Here is a 24,205-nt window from a genome sequence, read left to right as displayed (position 1 = left end):
AGGATGCAACGTGTGTGTGTGTGTGTGTGTGTGTGTGCGTGCGTGCGTGCGTGTGTGTGTGTGAGACTTTGGAGGGGAACTTCTGACAAGGGTGCCGGGCGACGACCAGAACACAGAGGTCACCTTCCTGACAGCGAGATCACACCAGCGGTGTCCAGATGGCCCAAAACATCCCTGCAAAGTGGAGCATTGCAGTCAGAGTGGCAGAGAAGTCTGTGATCCAGCACAAAAAAATGCAGATGTCTCTGTTTATCCACTCCCCGATACCTTAATGAGTTCATTTAAAAGGTTGTCGGAGAAAGCAGTTACCGGTTAACTGTGTGGCTGGAGTTTATGGTCACAGGGTGTAGGTTTCAGCAAGAGCAGGATTCTGGGGATAATGAGCTACCCGGGATAACGAGCAGCCGGATCATCCCGCGTTGCCAGGTTACCCGTCGTAAATCATTCCTAACACCCGTCATTTAGACAGCGGCGTGTCCGATTGAGGCCCATCGCTGCTGCCTATCCAGTCATTGTGCTCTCCTCTGTTTCTTCCATTCCCAGCGAGCCGCCTGCCCTCTCTTCCGCCCGGCCCTCGTTAGCGTAAATCTCCGCTCGACGTGGAAGAAAAGCAGGAAGGGAAGAAGCGAAAGCGACGCGGGCCGGGCGCTTTAGACGGACCTTCTCTGGCTTTCCCTCCTCTCCCTTTTTTGCGGTTCTCCCAAGGCTCGTAACCAGCTGTCTACGAAGAGGGACACGCCGCAACGGAGCTGAATTTAAGACCCGAAAGGTCAGGGCTCTGAGAAAGGTTACTGGCTGTGCAAAAGAAAAAAGAAAAGAAATATATGAATTGAGGAGGCAGAAAAAAAGGGGGGGGGGGGTAGGATGAGGAACATAAACAAATAATGATAAAAAAAAGGAAAAACATTAAATGTGGGCAAAACTGACAACGCAGTAAATGGGGGGGGGGTTAATCTCAGGCACCATCTGCGTGTTTGCATGCATGTCGCATTTCTCTTCTTTTAATCTCAGAAATAGCCAAGTTATTACGGCTGATTCCTTGCATTTTCCTGCCCTGTTTTTATCCCTCCGGGCTGCACGCGTGATCCATCCATCTGTGCGGCCCCGTCCTCGGGTCCGTGGCTCCGCTCACGCCTCCCCCCCACCCCCGGGCGGCACGCAGATGGGCGCGGCCCTCGCTGCCGCTTTCACCGCAATCAAAGCAGGCTCTGTAGAAGGAGGCTGTGCATCCCATTAAGCTCGGCATGTGTTGTTCTGTCCCCGGCACTGGGGACTGCAGGAGCTGCGTTCTGAGCCGGTCCTCGTGTCAAACCGCGACCAGCTGAAGCACGAGGCCAGCACCACTGCCGCTGACGGCGATCATCACAAAGCTGGCGCCACAGGGACGTGTCTTTTTTTCGGTCATGGTGCCACCGACAATTTCCTGTGTTGGAGCCATATTCTCCTGTCTGTTCCCCCCCCCCCCCCCCCCACACACACACACACACACACACCCTTTCCAGGGGGGTTTTTAAGGACGGTATGGCAATATATAACAGGGATGTGGAAACCGCACGGCAGCTCTGCGCCAGGCCCTGACGTCAGGCAGCCACTTTCGATTCCAGTGCTGCCAGGAGGAGGGGGGGTGTTACCCCCAGCCGTGCCATAAAAAAGGAACACTCTGGCTGCTTGTAAAAGCAGAGGGGTGGTTGGGTAGGGAAGGTGGGGGTGGGGGTGGGGGGGGGATGTGGTGAGGTGGGGCCACTTTAAATGGGAGCAGAGTAATCTCAGGCCCCCAGGGGAGAAACCCCCCCCCACCACCACCACCATCCCCACTGCCATAGCTCAGTTCCTATTGATGTTATTGCAGATTCTGCTCCTGTCATTTTTAACGTTCACAGTCTGACCGGAGCTGCTGCAGCTATGTTGATAAATAAATAAATAAATAAATAAATAAATAAATAAATAAAAACCAAGCTTGAAGCTGCAGTGTGGGGGTGTCTGCTTATCAGGACACAAGGACACTGATACCACTTTAGCTAAGACAGACAGACAGACTGACAGACAGACAGACAGACAGCTGTCGATCGAAATGTGGAATGTACGCCTACATGTATGCATGCCACACAGCTTGTTTAAGTGCGCGAATGCAAAAGCACACATGTATGTGTGTGTGTGTGTGTGTGTGTATGTGTGTGTGTGTGTGTGTGTGTGTGCGTGTGCACATGCTGGGTATTCAGCATGAGAGGCGTCACAGAGAATCCCAGCTTTGGAGTCATAGTCTTACGTTGGGGTTGGGGAGGGGGAGCAGCTTTGGGGAGGGGAGGTGTGCCCTTGCGGTTACCATTGGGGGGGCATCGCTGCGGTGCGGGTGTGGAGGTGGATCAGATGGACGATCAAACACCAATCATTCCCCCACGGCCCATCCAGTGTAAAGCTGTCATTAATTCTGTGGAATTACATCAAATCTGGGACATTCTTTATGCGGCCTGCACCCAGGAGACAGTTATACGGCAGGCCTCGCTTCGCTAAGCAGATGGACTAGCTTGGCTGTGCATACTAAATAGCCTCATCTCTCGCTCCCAGCCTGCGGCAGCCTCCTGCACTACCCCACTCGCTCTCTCTCGCCCACTCTCTGTCTCTCTCTCTCTCTCTTTCTCTCTCCACCCCTCTTCCACCCCCTCTCCCTTCCCGTCTCGCTTAACTCAGTCCCGTTCGGCCCCGTCCTTGCCGTCCATCCCTCTCTCATGGTCACGGCCTTCACACACCTTCACTGTCACATCCGTCGTTCAAAGCACCTGACATCATTTTTCACTCCGCCGTGCCCGTCTGTAATCACCGGCCCCTACGAGCTCATTCCTAAGTGACAGGTCCGCTGGTCACTAAAGTCAACCTGTGTCCATCAACCTTCTAATTCAGTTATCAGGCTCTAAATTAATCAGTGGCAAATAAACCTCTGACATCCTGGCAGCGGCAGCCGTTCCGGAGGGTGTGATCTCGCTGTAATTATTATGATGTCACGGGCGTGTGCTAAAACCCATGCCGCAGTGTCACCTCCCCTCACATTCTCACTTCACTGTCAAACATGTGGAGAACCAGGACTGCAAGAACATTCGTCACTCCCACTTTCCTGGCTTTTAAGTGGTTGTCCCAAACCCCACAAAAAAACCACACGGGTGTATAATTACTGCTCATGTCAAATCAACAAACCTGAAGATTCCTAAGAATCTTAACCAATGGGGGGGGGGGGGGGGTGACAGGTGTCACTGGTGCACAATAGCTAAAAAAGTTACGTCTCCTTTAGCTACAGACTAAATTTTTAAGGAATAAAAATTTTTAACTTTAAGTTCTGGGACTTGAATGAATCCAGAAAAACCTCCAGTACAGTAAAATCTTGTTAAGATAAAAAGTTATACATATATAAAATAAGAAATATAATAATAAAATAATAAGTACATTTCAATACATTAAAAAATCTGTTGAATAATAAAACATTAAAATGGAAATATTCTTCTTTACTTTTCGAGTCTGTAATGAAATGGGACACGTCTGACCCCGTTTGTGGGATTTCCTACAGAATTTGGAAAGGGGGGGGAAGCTCTCTGCAGGCAAGAGCAAGAATGTGGGCAGACACATCCCAGGAGGCCGGGAGGTGCACGAGAGGCGACACGTCCGCCTTCCCCCACACTCCCAGTTCCGAAGCCATGCAGCCACGGCGAGAGCCACATCAGCCGCATTAACCACAGCAGCGCTGTTTTACTGCAGTCGCGCTTCTGCAGGAACTATCACTCAGACAGCGGGCCGGTCTGAATTCCAAGCCACCCACCATGTCTGAGTGAGGAAGGCTCAGGATCAAAGGCCCAGGTGGCTGAGATCGCCGCTTGTAAACATCCCCCCGGAGGCTCTTTCGGAGTAACGTTTCTTAGGTGACACACTGAAATGGTTCGTTCTGTCGGTGGGATAGATCTGTTGGGTTTCTCTCTTAAACGCACTGAGCCACCATTCCCCCCAGGTAACAATAGCAGATATCTCTTAAAATTCCCAAACTATGGCTGTTTGTAGTAAGATGTATCATTGTCTTCTATTCAAAAGTATTTCCATTTTCACAGTATTAAAGTCAAGAATAAACATTACTGTGTAATTTTTTTTAAATTTGCAGTCTTGAGCAAGTATTTTTACAAATATTGCTTTCACAGCCACGAACACATCTTTCAGCTAAATATGTCTGTGTTAAAATCATGATAACCACAAAATCTTATCATGTGAGACAATGAAAAATAGTGGGTTCTCCAAACCACTGTTTGGATCAACAGTAAAAACGAAACACTTGCATGTGTTTTGCTGCAAAGTCCTCTAAGAATTTGAAAAGTTGGTCTTAACTTACACATTGTTCTAGGAAGATACTGTGAAGCAGAAGCCATGACAGTCTCCACAAGCGCCAGAAAGACACCCTTTCTCGACAAAGGTGGTAGATGTGTGTGTGGGGCCCAGCAAGATGAGCGGTAGTGAGACGACTCTGTCTACAAGAGCATTAAACTTGAGAAAAGCCAAGAACATTCGATCATTTTTCAGTTTTTAACATCACCTCTGACCTGCATAAAAATAGACCAAATGATCCAGATAATAGGCTGAACAAGCACTAAGATGTTATGGATAAATGACCAATTCTGATATGCAGAACTAACATTTTTATCATTTCAACAACATGCGTATTTTCCTTAGGACAGGCCTGTCATACAGTGTGTTTCTGGATGTCCATGTCAGTGCTCCTTCTGCTAGCGTCGTTGTCACTGGAAGGGATGATGTCATCATTTGTTCTCTTCCAGTTCTTCAGTATGCTTAAAAATCTGATTCATCCTAACACAGACGCCCAGATTCTCTGAGGTAATTGGTGGAGGTTCGATGGAGTTTTTCAGTTTTTAAATGTTATCAGGAAGTTTGTTTCACTGCTGCTGCTGGTAACTTCCAGTGAGAAGCAGGAATTAGCAAACCTCCACCGACAGGTGACACCAACATGGACATCATCCAGATTTCATTAGTAATTGTCATGGCTTTCGTACCCCACCAGTACTTTCCCTGTTTCAGCTCATCCAATTTTATTCATTATCCTTTACGCTTTGATTTTGATCGTATTGAAATAGAAATCTGCTGAGTGCAGCATTTGGAAACCATAAATAGTAATTTTAATGTTACATGTCTTCGACAAAAATTCCGCACAGTCTACAGATTCCAAAACGAAAAGACAGAATAAGCCCAAACCAAGACTTTAAGCAGCTTTGTACTCCATTCCAACAGAATGCATTTAATGTGGAAGAAGACAATGATCCTTGCTGTTCTTTAATAGCTTCTGGCCTCGGGGTTCTTGGCTTGTAAGGGGTAGGGTTGTGTGGACGTTAAGGACAGAGGAAGTTGGCTCCCTGCTAACTGATGGATAAACTGAGCTAAGGGAGGGACATGAGACCAACATTTTTCACAAGTACTCCCTGCTCTCGCGTTGATGCGAAGGAGCGTTTTAATTATCTAATTAGGTTGGGCGATGCTGAGCTAGCACCATCCAAACTAGGTCTGAACCCTAGTCTTTACGACAAGAGCTACGGGATCTATGAACAGCCATGTTCATAATTAAATATCTTACCCTAAAGTACAAGGTCACGCATAAGTACACTGGGTCAGTGTTTATTGCCTTACCAAGCATGCGCCTCCCCGGTGAGTTTTGGGGGCTTCCGGAACCCCAGCAATACCATTTTCATTGAAATATTAATCACATCCATTGAATTTTAACCAGAAGCATGTCCTGCATTTGTGCTTGAAATCATACTTAACAGAGTACTAACTCATTCTGATATCTTTATACCTTCTATTATCCATTGCTAGCCGTTGTTAAATTATATTACACGTATTACAAAAATACAAAATATACAGTGTGACATTATGAGCTAATTATTCAGACTGAGGCTGCTTATCTCCACATGCAGTTAAATTATAACTTGAAAAAAGATATGTCACATTAGGGAAAGGCGGTCCTCAGCCTTTACGTCCATCCTGAGCAGGCCTTACTGATATCTCAAAAACAAGAAACACTGCCATCTGCTGTCTTAAGGCAGCAACTGTCACTGCAAAGACCAAAGCACGTGAACAGAGTATATTTCACATCATAATGCAAGGTTCTCACTTATTCAGTCAACCATCTCTTGGCAAAATAATGTCAGTCATGCAAATACTACTGGAAAAATGTAAACACAGATTTCCTCACTAGTTTAATAATGGCATCCTGCCACTGCAGCCTTTGGTTACATCAAATTAGGACCTGTCTGGCTTCTTCACTAGAATTTTGCCATTGTTTTACTCAGGGTCAGCAGTCACCTGATAACATTTGCACGACAAAAATACAGCATGCCCTGGTAGAAGGACTCAGCATTAAGGCTTGTGTATGTGACTGGCTGGTACACTGAACAGACTCCTCTCATAACCATTGATAAATGATACTCCTGTCCCAGGAGAGCACTAGGATATGGAACTCAGCCTGCAGTGGAGACACAGCTGTTTATTTGGTCACTGTGTTTTCTGTTGATACTCCATAATGGTGAAAGCACAGGGGACTGGAGAATCAGAGACCCAGTAAGGTCACATCACTGTATAAAAGTTCATTGGTGGACTTGTCAGAACTTGTCTGCACCTGTTTCTAGGTACAATGTTTTATATCTGAGCATAAATAAGGGCTTTAAATCAAGGACTGAATGAAACTTTCTGAAGAACAGCTGACACCAGTGGTGTTTTTATTCAAACATATGTGTTATACATCTCATATGTTTCATATACACAACTGCCGTTGGCAAAATGGTTTCAGTATTGGCCACTTATTAATTTAAACTTAAGAACTACCCCTCGAGGATTGCCCCTCTAGTCTGGTGGAGGGGTTCTTCAGTCCTTAACAATTCCCTACGTCAGCTGGAGCTTGAGCTTCTAGTAGGAAGTACTTGATGAACAGGTCTGTGGGAAGAGGCCCGACAAACTGTAATTCAACAGAGACCCAACATAAAAGGCACCAAAACAAACAAGCATACCCTGCCAGCAACGCGGTTCCCAGGACTATCGCTTGGAACCAGGCCTGGGGATGATGTTTGCAAGCAAGTGCCAAATAGCCAAGCTGGAACGACTATGGGGAGTCAGCTGGAGGGATCAACACGAGATGAAAGGTGTGGAGCAGGTGCAGTGCCATGTGGGCCACAAAAAGACAGAAAGGTATTGGTTAGATATAGTCCACCTTACCTTAATGCATAATATGAGCAGATGTTTTGATCAGGGTGAAGTTTCTCCTAATCTGAAGTCCCCAATGTTGAAAGACCTATGGACTCTGTGGTCCTGCTGAGAGACTACAATGCTCACATGGAGAATGATGAAGATACCTGGAGGGGTGTGATTAGAATGCCCCCCTAGGTCTTAACCCAATGGTGAATTGTTATTGAACATCTGTGCAAGTCATGGATTTTCCACAAAAAGATCATGTTTGAATGCAAGAATGTTCATCATTGTACATAGTACCTAAGCATCCGATTCAGAAGGTCCATGATCAACTATATAGTCATGTAATTTGAATTGAGGCCATGTGTTTTGGACAGTCAGGTAAAGAGAAGCGCAGAGCTATCAACTGATCACATGGGAAGGAGGCCAGATGGCCCAAGACGACCCAAACGAGCAGTTAGGGTTTCCTGGGAATGTCTGGCTGAAGCTTCTGTGAGAGATGGATTCAACTCACAGCTCTGGAAAAAAACTTCTGCATGCTGAGTGAGGTCGGGGACATTGAGTCTGAATGGACCATGTTCAAGACCTCAATTGATGCAGCAGCTGCAAGGAGCTGTGGCCAGAAGGCAGTCGGTGTCTGTTTTGGACCTGCTGGTGGATACCTGATGTGAGGGAAACTGTCAAGTTGAAGAATGAGAGCTTCAGGGTAATGCTTACATGAGGGTCTTCTGAGACATCTGAATGATACCAACAGGCCAGAAAGGCTGCAGAAAAGGCAGTCAAAGAAGTGAAATCTTATGGATGGGAGGAGTTTGAGGAGGCCATGGAGAGAGACTAGTGGCCCCAATGATGTTTTGGCAAACTGTTCAACAGCTTAGGAGGTGGAGACAGGGCGGTGCTCAGACTGGGTTCAGACAGGGTGGGGAAGTGCTGACTAACTCTGTGAATACTGTTGAGTGGTAGAAAGTTGAGGAATTCTTCAACCCTGTGGGTATCCCATCTTACCAGGAAGCAGAAGTATGAAACTCCTGGTGGATCAGAGCTGCCACTCCACACCAGCCGAAAATATTATAGTGATCACATGACTTTGGGGTAGAAAGGCTGCAGAGATAACATCTGTCCAGAGATACAGAAAGCAGTGAGTGCTGTTGTGGTCCTTTGGTTGATATTGCATAGAAGGAGGGATAAGTAAATCTGGGCTGGCAAACTGTTCCAGTTCCACTTCATATTTGAACCTGGGATTCAGGAGGAACAATGTGGATTCTGACCTGGTCATGTAGTGGACAAACTCAACTCCCTTGACAGCTATGTGAGAGCTTCTGAGAATATGCTAGCACAGTCTACATGTGCTTCGTGAAGTATAATCACGTGCCCTGGCGCATTCCTTGGGGGTGTTGCAGGAATTTGGGGTCTAGGTGCCACTACTGCATGGTATTTTGTCCCTGAATGAATGCAGTAAGAGTTGTGTCCGCAACCTTGGCACTAAACTGAAGCCGCTTAGAGTCAGTATTGGCCTCAACAAGGGTATGTCTTACCTCCACTCTTGGTTGTAATTTTCATCTGCAGCATATCAAGACACAGCCATGGCTAGAAGGGCATCCCTGCTATTCGTACCTGATGTTCTGCTTGTGGACCAGTTTGGTCATTGCTCTGCCCTAGACCACAAAGCTCTGCAGAGGGTATTATGTCCAGCTGCACACATCAGCAAGGCTGATGAGTCCTTGAAGGAGGTCATTGGTGATGAAGCTGTAAGACAGGATTTGCAGTTTACAGGTGAAATTATCTCTATCTTCATCTACAGTCATGAGGTTCTGGTCATGAACAACAACTGTGACAGTACAAGAAGCCAAAATGAGGTTTCCCTGCGTGATTTCTGGACTCACTCCCCATGACAGGCTGAAGAGTTCTGTGATTCAGAAGGAGTACAGAGTACAGCTGCTAGTCCTTCAAACTGAGAGAAGTTAGCCGAAATGGTTTGGGCATCTTATAAGGGTGCCACCTGGACAGCTCCCAAAGGATCTGTTCCAGGTACGTCCCACTGGCTAGAGGCTCCAGGGAAGACCCAGGACAGACCTGAGGGGTTATACCTTCCAGCTGGCTTAGGAATGTTTCAGGATACTCCACAATAAAATAGACTGGCCAGGAAAAATACTGCCATCTTGTCCCTCGCCAGCAAAAGCGGAGGGAAAATGTTTATGAAACACAACAAGATACTGTTCAGTGAAGGTGATATCAGTGAAGGAAATATTTTAAGCTAGCAATGCAACTCTTTCACGAGGCTGTCTTTGACGCCTTATCTTACATCCCAAAGAAAATGTAAGGGGATGTAAGGGGACGCTGAGTGTATAGTAGTTTACTGCCGCGTGAAATCATACGTGTTTGGTTCCTTTTTAGCTTAGCTATTCCCGTTAGGAAAACGATCTGATCACTTTTCCGTATGTCAGCAGTTATGCGGAGTTGCTCAATATGAAAGACGTGAGCACTAATACTGCTGACTAAGTTTTCGCAGCCTGTTGGAATTGTAGTTTATCATCACACCAAAACATGTTTCCCCTGATGTTGGAAATAACTACATTTCCCATACTACACTTGCCCACGTTGTCATACACATGTTTTTGTTTGTGCAGAAGCAGCTGACACGCCGAGGAGGAGGTGCAATTATGTGTAAATTATTTTGCTTTGTACGGTTCTACGAACCAACGATTTATATTTAAAGCTGCTTTGATTTCACTTATTGGGAAGAGACACTGAGCAACGTAAGTAATTGCTTTGGTGGCAATTTAGTTAGCCATCTGTTCTCTACTTGTTTTTTTCGGAGAGGGATGCTTTTTAACGTGATTTCTGTATGCGCAATTACTTTTTAATTAATTAAAGGCATACCTGTTCAGCCGTGGGGAACTGATGTATTTGACTGAATCGTGTATGTATAGTTCGCGGTTTGTCCTTGGCGGTATTTCGCACAAAGGACAGTCCTGTATTTAAAAGTTCAGCCGAGCGGCAGGCCTGTGTCGCTCGCTGGCTGAAGTTCACAGGCTACCACAGATGCGCAGATTGCGTTTCGTCTGTTTACCGAGCGGCTGTTTACCGAGCTGCCTATTACGTCACCACCGTCGACTCTGTTTTAAGGTCATAAACTTCTGTTTAACCACTTTAAGAATCATGTTTGCTATTTAAATTCCATCGAGTTGTATATTTTATCTTTATTTTGTGAAAGGCAAATGGAGTTTTTTTTAGATCTAAATAAGTACACAGATATATGGAATCCATCGTATCTCATGCAATAAACTGATAAACTATGTTTTCTTACAAAATAAGTGCATTTCCTGTTATGTCAATTTAATTAAAGTAAGTAAATCAGAGCAAATTTCAGACGTCAATAATAGTGATGTACGGTATTTGATAGTTGTTTTTTTTATGAAGGCTGTTAGTCACGGTTCGTGTATAGTTACTGAACAGCAGTGATTCAGTGTAAACAAAAAAGGGTTAGTGCACTTCAGTTTGTTGACAACAAACTACTTTTTTGCCATCACAGCGAATCGGGATTCAAGCTCAGTTATCATCTGTCTACCCCCCCAAACCCCCTCCCCACTTGTCCTCTAATTTTCACCTCCCTCCGAATGTCCTCCCCCCCTACAGGTCCCTCCTTCAGCATGGGAAAGGGCCACGTGGTGTTCCTGAATGTGGAGCAGTACTATTTCCCCGAGAGCAGGGTGGAGTGTCACTACAGCCTGGGTCCGGGCCACAGGTGGGCCAGTACGGACTGGATCGGCCTTTATAAGGTACCCTTCCTCAATCATGGCAGGTCATCATGCCACCTCTTCGTTTAGTGGTGCCACTGTGCCCGTGTGCACTGAAACCAGCCCAGTGAGCTTTCAGAACCTCTAATTGAAGGCCTACTGGACTTAGGGATGAGTAAGAAGCCAAATATGAACCTCTACAGTCATCTACAAAAATGTACATAGCTACCTAAAATTAGTACATGAGAAAGCAGGGGAAAATGCACCGCTCATTCAGATCCACAGCGTCAGTGTTTGCCTCATTTACCTATCAGGCTGAGGCTTAAATGCAGCCTTGTGGTTCTTAAAACCACCGTGATAAAGATAATTACCCTGCAGGTGAAGGTATTCCAGCCCTCCAAAGGTGTGTCCAGGGGGCAGTCAGAGTACCAGGCACACTTTCTCTTAAAAGACAATTAGGTGTCATTTAAAATAAGTATTAGTGAGCAATGAGCAGTAATTAGGCTGACGTCACGCGCGTGAGGCCTGTGCTGTTAAACCGCAGATGTCGGTCGTGTCGCTTTGGTCGTTTGCCTGGCGGGTCGCTGAGCGAAGGCTGGAAGCGGCAGCCGCCTCGGGTCGCATGGTTAACCATGGAGACTTCCTTCCCAGGTGGGATGGTCCTCCGTCAGGGATTACCACACCTACGTCTGGGCCCCCGTCCCGCAGGCCTGTGGACAGGAGAGTGATGCCCGTGGCTGTGTGCATTTCCAAGGTACGCTGGCATTTCGACACGGTTGCATGCGGCCTGCCTCGGTCGCGGCTGCTACCCTGCCGTGTTCCCCGTGTCCCCGTTATGTCCTGTATCTAGCTTGGGTCGGCAGTAATACCCCCTCCCCCGCCGGCTGTAATATCTCAGTTTCATTTGAATTCCCTTGTCGGAGCACTGTCCTTAAATATTTATGACTTCTGCATTAGGGAGGCACGGGGGCGGGAGGGTTACCCCCGTAGCCTCACACGGATCTGAGTCCCACCTCTGCTGAGCTGGCATGTTTTCCCCAAGTGTCCTCACACGGTCCAGAGACATGCAGTTTGCAGGCTGTTTGGTGTTTCTAAATTGGCCCTAGTGTATGATTGTGTGTGTGTGTGTGTCTGTCCATGTTCCCTAAGACACACTGGGATTCCTTCCACTGGCCATCCTTGCCTATTGCCTAATCCTGCCTGAGACAGGCTTTAGCCCTCCTTGCAGCAGTTAGTTGATGGATAGATTGTTATTGTCCATGTGAATATCTGTGTAAAAAATGGAAACATACAAGTTGCAGGTAATAGCACTAAACTGGCATCCGCTAAGTGCTCCCAGTGAGCTGACGATGGAGTATCCAGCTCTGCAGTGTGAGATGTGTGTCGGATCAGAACATTTAAAGGGGCCTGTTCATTTTAAATGCCAGACAGCCGGCCCACGGCCAGCTTATTTATTTAATAGCGTACATTTAATTCTTTAATGACATAAATCTAATATGCAGTAAAAGGATGTAGATTCCGCCGTATTATGTGCTGTTAGGCCTGACTGCAGTGATTTTGTCATGTGACTAAATGACCTGCCACTATCATCTTGAAAAACATTTCAGAATATTTCAGAATTTCAAATAGATAACTATCTACAAATTGATAACTATCTACAAATATCTACAAATATATAACTACAGAAAAACTACAAATGTATGATCGAAAAATATGGGTGGTAAATTAAGATTGATTTTTTTTTGGCCTATATTTGTGTCCCCCAGTCTACATAGATTTTTGGCTGCGAGGCTCACTGCACTGCCAATCCTCCTCATTGCAGTGTGACGGCTTGCTTCATGCAGGCCGAGTGTCGCTTAGGTAGCCAGACCAAATGGGCCGTCCAGGGAATTCAGTGCTGCCGTTCCTGACAGCACCAAGTCTACCATTTAAGATCATTTTTTAAATTTCTTTTTTTCTTGTGAATATTAGAAACTGTTGTCTTGTTTTGTGCTTTTGTTTTTAGGTTTTGTTTCAATGGAAACATTACACTCACTTTGTTAATTACAAAATTAAAAATTTCTTTTATATCAAATTCTGGAAATCATAAATTTCAGCTTTTAAAAATATTTTTCGGCAGAAAAATAACTTGTGTTGATGGCTTTGACAGAAAAACATACTCCTCAGTTACTGACAAAGAGGACAATTTTGCCCCCTGCTGGACATCAAGTAACAACACCCCCCCCCCCCAACCTCAGCCAAGCCCTGCTTTTATTTAATAACTGGAGTCCGTGCTCAGTCTGAGAAGGCATTTTAACAGGTATTCTGAGGTAGAAGAATACCTCCGTGTGTCTGCGGGACCGTGTGGCAGACATGGCCACCCCCATATTTTTTCTGGTGGTGTGTAATGAATTATGGCTGGAGGCTAAGCCAGATAAAAGAAAGAGACTGTAAAACAGCCAAAATCAGTGCTCATTAAAATAGATTTTGTTGTAAAATGTTTCCTATGGGAAATTATCAGATTATGCATTGAAAAGGCTGAGAGATTGATTTATATGCAATAAGAAAGGCTTTGTGAGATTTTTGGGGTGTCCCCCCCCCCCTAAAATCCAGATCAAATTTAAAAATAATGGGAGGTAGGAGAAATGAGATAAAATTAGCAGAAGTGTGGGGAACAGATACGCTTCACTTAACGAAGAGCTACCCCAAGATAGCCACTTACAGTTATTAATTAAGACCCCACCCTGTACTTAAGTATTAACCTCCATATGGTCTAGAAGTCCATGGAGCAGGTAAAGCCTCATCAGGTGCCCCCTGTGTGCTGGTGTGCCAGCTTGTCTACGCAACAAATAGAGAATTTCGCTAATGATGCAAAGGTCACGGGTGTGAACTGGCGGGAGCGCATATAAAATGTAATCTTTCCCTGTACTGTAAGCCGTTTGGACAAAAGCATCAAGTAAATGAATGAATGAAAATATCTGTCTGTTCCAATAGTGGAGTCAACATTTCTAGAAGTTTCCGGAGCGGTTTCGTTGTGTTCCCGCTGCCCTCGTGTGTTATGTGTGTTCGCTTCAGTGGATTCAGAAGTCCTTCTTTCCTTGTCTGTCTACCAGCCTCATACCTTCCCAGATCTGGCGCTGTGACCTACCAGTTCGTGTATGTGGACGGGAAGGGCGAGGTCTGTGCACAAAGCCACCCCTTCACCTTCCGCTCCCCCAGACCGCTGGATGACCTGGCCACACTGGACGGGGGACGAGACGGCGAGGACTCTGGGGAGGAGATGCTGATGGTGGTGCCCAAGGCGCATCTGCTGCAGGTGCAGGTCTAATAGCAGAAGGTGGGGGGTTCTATTGGCATAGGAATGGGAATCAACAACTCTAGCGACAGAAGAAGATAACTGTTCTGGATTTACGTGGCCATAAAAGGTAATTTACAGACGGTCGTTAAGTGTCGCCTCGTGTCTCTCCCACCCGATTCCTCCTGAGCAGACTCGCCTCGAGGGGTGCCTCGAGGAGCTCTCCGAACTGCGGCGGGTCAAGGAGGCGGCTGAAAAGAGGGAGAGGAGAGAGAGGGAAAGGATGGAGAAGGCCAAGGAGGAGTGGGCAGGGCAGAGACTCGCGCTGGAGGCTGAGTCGCGTGACCTGGAGGGGAAGCTGAAGAGGAGCAGAGAGGAGATTGAGAAATTTAAAGAGGAGACGAAGGTAGAGAATCGCGGTGGGGGGCTGGAACGTGGGGGGGGGGGGGCTGGCAGCACTGACGCTCACATCATCCACAGATATAGGAAGAAACAGCATTTACATGGCAACCCATTTTCATCTGCGTCTACACGCTTTGGTCGCGTTCCCTTCGATTTTGCACCGTGTTCTACCACCCGGCCAATAATCTGCATCTGACGAGCGATTTGTCAATTAAAAAATGGAGGTGCGCTTTTTCAATCGATTTGCGTGAGATTCATTTCACGTGTAGCGTAATCCCATGCCATTGCTTTCCTTCTTAAACGCTCCTGAAATGCTTTTGTAAAAGCAAAACTTCCAAACTACTTGGGGCGCGGGAGGTGACAGCGGAACAGTCACACAGGCGAGCTTGAGTTTCACTGGATGGACGAGAAAGGCGACTGGGACAGACGGGGACCTTCCAGCTAAGACAAATAAAACAGAAATGGCTCCCCTTAACGGCCTCCTCTTCCCCTTAGCGAAGGCTTTTTATTCCCAGTTCTACCTGTTTATTACAGTTTGGTGTTTTATGGGAGCAATAATAGCAATCTTGATAACAATAATAAAGATGATTTATACGGCACCTGTGATTCTGGCTTAGCTGCTCAGATCATTTAACCAAAACAGCTGAAGGTGTTAGGTAAAGGGGCGGAGCCTGAATTCTGCTACCTTCGCCATCCTTGTGTCACGTCAGGGCAGGACACGCCAAACTGCTAGGAGCTCAGCAGCGTACTTACATGGGTCACGCTTTACTACACATAGAGGTAATCAAATTGTTGGTGCTGAAGGCAGTTTACAGGTTGAGGTTTCCCTCTACCATGAGTATGCAAATGATTGCTTACATTAACAGTGGGGTGGAAGGAATGATGCCAAAGGTTTGCATTGAAGATCCACCTTCGGATATTGAGCAGGTTAGCATTTGTACCGTCATTAGCGTATCGGCGCTGTCAAATGAAAAATGTGTGTCTCCATCCACGTGTGAAATAAAACGCATTTTCTCAGAAAGTACTTTGCAAAATACAACTAAAACAATATAATTGGACACCCATAGCACCACAAATACAGAGCTATCTACTTAGGCGGATTGTTGTCAGTGAGGCCTATATATCAGTACCAACAAGATACAAACTAATATTACTGTATATTCACAATTAACAATGTTGTTAGTTAGCTAGTTATCTATCTATTAATGTTATGTAAGTAAAAATTGCCATATAAAGTAATTCAAACAAAGGACCATCCTGAATACAATTAACTAGTACACACTTAAATACTACTTAAATAGGTTACGTCATAAAACATCTTTTCATCGGTCAATTAGATGTCAGACCAAGAAGAATGGACATATTCCATCTGTCATAAGGAGCTACAATCGTCAAACAGGGGTTTTCATTGGACAATGACCATATGCAGGTTCCCTCAAGGCTGACTATGATTGGACTTAGTCTCAAGCTGTGAGATACATGATCATTCCTTCGTCTACCTGCAGGAGGCGCAGTCCTCTCATGAGGCACAAACGACGGAGATGGAGGGCATGCTGGCCGAGAGCCGACAGCGGGTCGGACAGCTGGAGGAAGACTTCAGGGCACTGATGGAGCGAGGGCTGGAGAGGGAGTCCGAGCTGGACAGGTGAGCGTTCCCGGTCCCGGTCCCGGCTGGCCCTGCATCCACTCCTCGGCCTCGGTGGTGGTAGCCGGATGTGTCTCCCTCCCGCTTTAGGATGAAGGAGAGGCTGCGGCGGGTGTTGGCTCAGAAGAGGGAGGAAGAGGAGGAGAGGAAGAGGCTGGAGGTAACCCGAGGCCCTCCGGCTTCACCCATCGTGCAGTTGCCGCCACACACAGCAGATTCCGCACTGATATGATCGCCCTCCCCAGGCCCGGCTAGAGCAGTCGGATGGGCAGCTGCGCAGCCTCACCACAGAGTTCCAGGGGCTCAGGGGCTCTGTGGCACAGAAGGACACTGAGGCTGTACAACTGAGGCACTCAGTCAGCATGCTGACTCAGAAGCTGAACACAGCCCTGAGCAGGGAGGTGAGCATGGGGGGGTTGCCATAGCAACATGCCGCAACGCAGATAACTAAATGTGTGGAAAACAGCCAACTCTGTCTCCCTCTCTACCGCCCCCCGAAGACAGAGCAAGACAGTGCGCTGAGTGAAGTGGGCGTCCTCCGAGAGCGGCTGACCAGCAGCGAGCGTGTGGCGGACAGCCTCCGCGCGGAGATGGTCCGTCTGTCCACGCAGCTGGATGGCGGCCAGGCCGAGCTTCACCAGACCCGCCTGCAGGTCGCCCGGCTCACCCTACAGCTGGCCGATGGCAGCCTGGCGTTGCGAGAGGAACGCGCTGCCCATGCGCGCCAGCGGGAGGCGCTGTGCCGCAGCTCTGAGGTGCAGGAAGGGGGAGGGGCTAATCTCGAGATAGGAAACGGCATCCCCCACTGAGCGGTGCTGACTGTCACCCCTCCTTCCCCCCCCACAGGCGGAGAAGGAGCGGGCACGGGAGATGAGCGTGGAGGTCCAACGGAAGGAGCAACAGCTTCAGCAGCAGAGGATGGAGAGGGAGAAGCTGGAGGTGGAGTCGGAGAAGCAGAAGGACTGCCACCGTGTAAATACCCGGCCACTGCAGCCCGTCTCCGCGGCAGGCTTCCATAGTGACACCCGTGTTCATCTTTTACCTAAACCGACTAGTGGCGGCATTCCTTATTCAGTGTATACGGCAGCCTTCTTTCAGTACTTAAATCCGTAATCATCACATGAACACAAACACTGGCTTCTCCTGCCGGCTGAAAGGTGTTTTTCCTGTATACTGCCCCCTGCAGGTACAGCTGAGCGAGGCACGCAGGGAGCTGCAGGAGCTGAAGGCCAGCCTCCGTGTGGCCCACAAGGAGCAGGAGCAGCTGCTGCTGGAAAAGCAGGCAAGGCTGAACCGGGTCCAGGCAGAACTTTCTTGGGCTGAGAGAGTCCATTATAACAGGAGCCAATCAAGCGCGAGCATGTAACTGTGAGCATGACTGTGACTGTGTGACTTTCAGCGTGAATGTGACTGTGAGCATGTAAGCATGACTGTGTGACTGTGAATGGGACTGTGAGCGTGACTGTGTCACCGTAAGCATGAATATGGCAGTGAGTGTGACTGTGTGTGAGCATGGGCATGACCGTGACCGTGACCATGGGCATGAGCGTGACCGTGACCGTGACCATGGGCATGAGCGTGACCGTGAGTGTGGGCATGAGCGTGGGCGTGACCGTGACCGTGGGCGTGAGCGTGACCATGGGTGTGACCGTGAGCGTGGGCGTTACCGTGAGCGTGGGTGTGACCGTGACCGTGACCGTGAGCATGCTCTCCCCTGCATGCCCAGGATCTGGAGGCTTACGCCCGGCAGCTGGAGCGGAGGCTGGAGGCAGTGGCCGGCACCCGCTGGAACGAGGGCCTCTTCAACTCTGGCAGTGAGTCACTGGCGTGTCCATAGGCGACTTTCCCAGGGGTACCGAGGGTGCAACTGCACCCCCTACTGGTCAGATGAAAAAACAGCTTGAACATATTAAGTTAATCCATACATCCATTCATCCATCACTCTATCCATACTATGGAAGTATAACAAATCCTCTACTTCCTTCTTACTTTCTGAACACAGCTTGATGGAGAAAGAAAATACTAGAAGATAAGATTACTTTTATTTGCAGAGAATACTCAGCAGCAGAGTAATCCACATTCCAAAAAGTGAAGCCCTGAACCAAGAAAACCTCCAAGCTTAGATACCTTAAAACCACAGGCCCAGGGACAACCCCTGCCTTTCTGCTGGTGGCCTTCATCTCACGGGGCCTGCATGATCCCCCACGTCCAGCATCCTTCTGCAGTCCCAGCCACCTCAACACCCTGGGACCCTGTCCCATGGGTATTCTAGTCATGCCGTCATTGAAGCTCCTTTCACCAAAGACACTCAGACTCAACGTGGCTGGAACATCAGTGGTCAACCCATGATTGATACCATCAGCCTTAAGCACACTCACCACAATCACATCCCAGAATCATCATTTCCCTCAATGAAAAACAATCAGCTGACGTGCATTAAAGCTTTCCCCAGCTCCCCCTGCAGCTCGGCTCGCCCCGTTCCTTGGTATCTGGAAAGACTGCGGAGGAGACCTCTCTCTCTCAGCGAGGTCGCAGGCAAACACCCTCTGCACCAGCAGCTTAAGCACAGCCCAAGGACAGAATAATCAGACATTTATCTTCTAGCCTAAGACCAAAGTGAATCCCACTAAGCCCCCACCCAGGCTACCTCACACATAGTTCCCTCAAAAATCCTTCCGGAATACTTCCATCCATCCATCCATCCATCCATTTTCTGTACACGCTTACCCAATGCGGGGTCGTGGGGGTTTGGAGCCTAGTATGGCTTGTGTTAGTCATATCAAGGTGTAATAATAATTTATAAGTGTATTTGCTATTTATTTTTTTTTACTCTGGATGAATGAACATTTGGCTCTCTCCCCCCCCCCCCCGGGTGTCACACGTGGCTCTGTGGTTGTCCGTCTGCCCCCAGGTCGCCCTGAGAGCCCGTCCGCCGACGGCGAGGATGAGAAACCCGAGGCGTTACAGTGCCCGAAGCTCGGTGCCCCCCCCCTGGACGACGCGCTGCAGGCCCAGCGGGATCAGTACGAGCAACCCGTGGTCATCAGCCAGCCACCCCCACTTTCATCACCACGGCAACAGGGGCCTGACCCGCTAAGTCGCTGCCCCAGCTCGGTGAGCCCCGCCCACTCCATCTTTATTCACACAGCCTCCAGTCCCTGGTCCATGCATCTCACTGTTTCCTGGTCTCTGCAGCAGGAAAGGCAGGATCCAGACTCGGCACCGTCCGGAGGGCAGGGCTCCGACGCGGAATCGGACCCGCAGAGTCTGGATGGCGGGGTCACCGTTCCGGGGTAACGGCCAGCTCTGCTGGCATCACATACAGAAAATAATCCCACGTGGGCTATGAGAGCAGCGGCTGCCAGTTCAGGATCTACACTGCAGCTTAATTACAGACAGGAGGAGGGAAGCAGGCGTAAAACGCAGCACCTGAGCCAGTGTCTGGACCTAAAAACAGCGGCGTAGCCAGAAAATTGACTTTGGCTGTGAAAAGCAAAGTGTGCAGAGTCACATGCACTATAATAACCAGTCAGTCCTCCTCGGTCAAGCCTCTGCTGTTACATTGTAGCTAGAGTTGCGCCACTTTCAATCTGAACAAATAAAGGACAAACCCCCCCCACCCCACCCCGGTCTTCACCAATTAAGCAAAAAAAACAAAATTGCTGAGTTTAATTTAGTTTGACTGGAGCTGTCATCTTGGGTGGCGTCTGTCCCCCCCCCAGGCACACACTTCACACTCATGCCCCAGATCTGTCTGAATTTAGGGAGACATTGAGCTTCTGGATCTGTGTGTCCTGGGGAGCAGAGCGCCTCCCTGTGGATGGAAGGGTGTGGCGGTGGGAGCGTAGCTTGCTTGTGGTTTTGGTTAAACCACGGCTGGTTCATTCCCCCAGGTCCTCACACATTTCTCTCCCCCCCCTCCCCCCCCACCCCGTGTCTTGAGCAGGAAACTCCCAGAATCCCTGGTGTTGTGATGCGTCGCCATGTGGAATGGAGGTGGAGGCTGAGAGGAGAGGCCACCGTGTGACGCTGCTGCGCGGACAGTCCAGTGTCGCCCAGCGCCACCAGCGTGGCATCGCATTTCCCTGCACCACCCACGCTACCCCCCCCCGACCTCCCAGGCCGCTACCCTTACATGACATTGCATGACATCGCCGCACTTGTGTGCAGCTTTCCCATGGTGCCCCCCTGCCCCACTGGATTTACACCGCTGCGAGCGCGTTTAATGCCCCCCCATCTCTCCCCCACTCCTGCCTCGTTGGAAATGTGGAATAGCACACAGTCCGTCACGTAATGTGCTCTAGCAGCTCGACCGGGCAAATGAGATGCAGCCCTGCGAGCTGTATAAAGCTGTATGAAACATAAAAACGTTTTATAGAATATGAAAAGAGATGGGGCTGGTGGGGGGGGGGACACTTACATTCAGGGATTTAATCATATTCCTCCCTGTTCTCTCCTCCTCCGCTGCAGCCGGGTTACAGACACCCTGCCACACTCACTCCCGCTTACACTGTCGGCTGCTTGCCTCTCTCCCGTCTTTTTGGGCGCTACGCTGTGCTACGCTGTGCTGCACTGTGCTACGCTGTGCCATCACGCCTGCCTGCTGCACAACATGCTTTATTTCCTTCTTGAATTTTGTTTTTATCAAAGAAAAAAAAAAAAACTGCACCTCAGTCGTACGTCGCTGTCATAACAATGAAGTGATTTGCTGTTATACCGAAGGATGCAACTATGCAGTAAATCGCACTGCGTGAAGCGCGTCACAGTCACCCAAACTCGCACTGCCCCTGTGAGGGCGTCACGCCCCATTTATGTGACAGATCAGCGCCGTCGGACCTGTAACATTAACTGACCTTTTATTTGTGTGTTTCCTTTTAGCAAAGCTGCCCTTACTTTATAGTTCAGATCATGTAGCTGTGTTTACTGTATATATCTGCTAGTTACTTTGCATTTTTTTAATTATTAGGGTTTTATATTTGAAATGTTTGTGATTCTGGGCTAGTGCACGAGTGCTGCATTAGGGGGCGTTAAAATGTCAGGCATGTGGGTGTTAGGGAACCCCACCACCTAATCTATACCTGGGGTTAAAAGCATGGCTATTTGTTAGTGTGGAGGGGAGGGGGGGTATCTTGGCAATGTCTGCCTTCCTGAAAGCTTTGATGGTCATTCGCGGGATTTTTTGATCGTGTAGCATCCTTTGCAAGATTTCCGTTATTGTTAGGAGCTCTGTCACAGGTCTGAGGGTCTGTATCAGTGACGTTAGGGAACTCCAGTATCAGGACTGCGTGACGCTTTTGTCCAGACACACGATAACATCGCAGTGTGCAAATGCACACAGTTCCCAGCTGGAATAGAGACCAGTGCGTGAAGGTGTGATGGAGAATAAACTCCCATCTTTTAAAGGTTAAGCCATGGAGTAGCTCTGTAGCAAGGCCTGGGCCGCTATATGTGTGCAGGAATGTCTGTAGAGTCCCCAGGCAGAGCATGGAGCATTTTGAAAGCATCAGTTATGGGGCTGTTTCCATGGAAGGTGTGAGTCTGCTGTGTAAACCTTTGTTTGTTTTAACATAGCTGGCTGCAATGATTTCTACAGTATTGTTCTGGTACAATGACTATTTTAAAGGTGTGGCAAAGAAATGTAGCTGAATGGGGTGATGAAAAGGCCCTTTTCAAGGCCTGGGGTCAGGCTGAGATGTGAGGCTGGTTTGTGCAACATCCACGCTAATTTATATTCGCTGCCACACAGTCTGACCCTGGCTGAACAGGCACAGGAAAGGAAACTGGAAGGGAAACTGGCATCAAGAACTTTGAATTATGGCTATTCATCTTTTTTTTTCTTTTTTTTTTACATATATGTAAATATTTTGGAGTTGTTCCTCAAAGCTAACACATGGCAATTTTGTATATTAGTCATGCTAATAATAGTAATTATCCTAAAATGGGTGTAATGTATGGGCTAGGATTGGATCCAAGGACAAGAGCAACCAGTTTATTGGTAGCGCAGAAAGCAGGTAAAGGTAAACAGCTCCAAACTGTAGCTCCAACTCAAGCTGAAAGCCACGGAGTCAATAGGGGCAGCGCTGGGCAAACAGTCCAGATCCCGACAGGCAGGAAAACCGGTAAAGCGAGCAGGAGTCGGCATGGGCACTCGGGACTCCAGACAAACCAGCCAGGTGCAAAGGCCTAACTTTGGATTGAATATTGAGGGGGTTGAGGTCCCCATCATGATAATGTGATTATTTGGGGTGGGGGTGGGGTGGTATTGGCTGGTTCTGATTATTGCGGTTACAGACATGCCCAGTATCCAGGTGGGTGAGCCCAGTGGAGCGGGAACCAGCTGGTTCTGGCTGGATGGACACTCTGCTTGATATGGGGGGGCGATACTAGGCGAATTAGTTTGTTTATCTACTGGTGATAGTTTTCTTTTCCTGATTTCCATACGGCTGCTTAACTTCTGCCCGATGCCATTTCATGGCATGATTTCAGTTACATGGATGTTAGTTAAGGACCAGCAGCCACTTGTTTTAGGTCTTTTTTTCCCCTGTATATTTTTTTTAACCCCCCCCCCAAGGTGTGTGTTTTGTATTGGTGTGTTTTTTGGGTGTTGGGGCGTCACCCGTTTTCACTGCTTGGCCTCCCGCCCCCGCTCTGCGTGGGTGACGTTTTCTATGTAATAAAAAGTCATACAATCCAACTGGCATGTTTCTGCGTTTTGTTTTTCACCGGTGAACGGTGTTCTGGCGGCCCACACTGCCGGGTTACGGTGTTCTGGCGGCCCACACTGCCGGGTTACGGTGTTCTGGCGGCCCACACGCGCCGGGTTACGGTGTTCTGGCGGCCCACACGTGCCGGGTTGCGGTGTTCTGGCGGCCCACACTGCCGGGTTACGGTGTTCTGGCGGCCCACACGTGCCGGGTTGCGGTGTTCTGGCGGCCCACACGCGCCGGGTTACGGTGTTCTGGCGGCCCACACGTGCCGGGTTGCGGTGTTCTGGCGGCCCACACTGCCGGGTTATGGTGTTCTGGGGGCCCACACTGCCGGGTTACGGTGTTCTGGCGGCCCACACGCGCCGGGTTACGGTGTTCTGGCGGCCCACACGTGCCGGGTTGCGGTGTTCTGGCGGCCCACACTGCCGGGTTACGGTGTTCTGGCGGCCCACACGTGCCGGGTTGCGGTGTTCTGGCGGCCCACACTGCCGGGTTACGGTGTTCTCGCGGCCCACACTGCCGGGTTACGGTGTCCTGGCGGCCCACACTGCCGGGTTACGGTGTCCTGGCGGCCCACACGCGCCGGGTTACGGTGTCCTGGCGGCCCACACGCGCCGGGTTGCTCTGTTCTCGCGGCCCACACGCGCCGGGTTACGCTTTTCTCGCGCCCCACACGTGCCGGAATGTGGTTAACGTGAATCCTGGCTGCTCCCACATCTGTCCACATTCCCTGTGACTCCATGGTCTCCACACCTGCCCATATCTGCCCCCCCCCCCCACACACACACCTAGGTTTCTCTTTCCCCTGCTTCCCCCACCTTTGATTTTGTTCCCAGCCCCGGCTCAGCCTGACTGGAGCTAATTATAAAATCAATGGTGGCCGGCTGGCTGTTTTATGGTCTGCCTTAAAGCTGTAAGTGAGAAATCACCGCAGCATTGACAACTCCCTCATTCTTTATCTCTTTTAATTAGTAATGTAAAAAACATAAAGAGCTCGGCTCCAGGATATCCGCTTGGTATACTGCGGTTCCTGTCCCCTTCTTCCTGTTCGCCTCTCCCTACCCCTCCTAACCAGTCACTCTCCGTTTTTATGTCTCTCTCTCACTCTTTTATTACTTTGCCTCTTAAATATTTTAGACCCACACTCTTGGTCTCTCTCTATCTCATTTTCCTCTAACATAGGTGTGAGATGTAATCTTTCACCTTCTCCTGACCTTCT

General features: G+C 48.7%; 1 protein-coding gene and 1 long non-coding RNA gene across 4 annotated transcripts; one reads left to right on the top strand and one right to left on the bottom strand.

Moving 5' to 3' along the window:
• Positions 1-6,831: 6,831 nt before the first annotated feature.
• On the bottom strand, positions 6,832-10,272 carry LOC111854408 (uncharacterized). The gene is made up of 4 exons (XR_002840670.2): positions 10,102-10,272; positions 8,836-8,967; positions 7,044-7,149; positions 6,832-6,969 (listed from the first exon to the last, which is right to left on the bottom strand). It is a non-coding gene; the product is annotated as an uncharacterized lncRNA (long non-coding RNA).
• LOC111854396 (calcium-binding and coiled-coil domain-containing protein 1-like) lies at positions 9,825-22,973 on the top strand. 3 transcript variants are annotated; one of them, XM_023832322.2, is made up of 15 exons: positions 9,825-9,977; positions 10,858-11,000; positions 11,610-11,712; positions 14,051-14,253; positions 14,426-14,638; positions 16,140-16,279; positions 16,370-16,439; positions 16,525-16,680; positions 16,780-17,034; positions 17,126-17,251; positions 17,466-17,561; positions 18,006-18,093; positions 19,191-19,393; positions 19,475-19,572; positions 20,226-22,973. In XM_023832322.2, the coding sequence occupies exons 2-15, from the start codon at positions 10,872-10,874 to the stop codon at positions 20,251-20,253; spliced, it is 1,908 nt and encodes a 635-aa protein (XP_023688090.1). In that variant the 5' UTR covers positions 9,825-9,977; positions 10,858-10,871; the 3' UTR covers positions 20,254-22,973. The 3 variants fall into 3 exon arrangements, with proteins under 3 accessions (XP_023688090.1, XP_072571460.1, XP_072571459.1); XM_072715359.1 differs by having other exon boundaries at positions 18,006-18,096; positions 19,155-19,393; positions 19,478-19,572; XM_072715358.1 differs by having other exon boundaries at positions 18,006-18,096; positions 19,155-19,393.
• Positions 22,974-24,205: the final 1,232 nt, after the last annotated feature.

The sequence above is a fragment of the Paramormyrops kingsleyae genome, chromosome 8 (assembly GCF_048594095.1).
Source record: "Paramormyrops kingsleyae isolate MSU_618 chromosome 8, PKINGS_0.4, whole genome shotgun sequence".
Lineage (NCBI taxonomy): Eukaryota > Metazoa > Chordata > Actinopteri > Osteoglossiformes > Mormyridae > Paramormyrops > Paramormyrops kingsleyae.
This window is presented reverse-complemented; position numbering and strand designations above follow the sequence as displayed.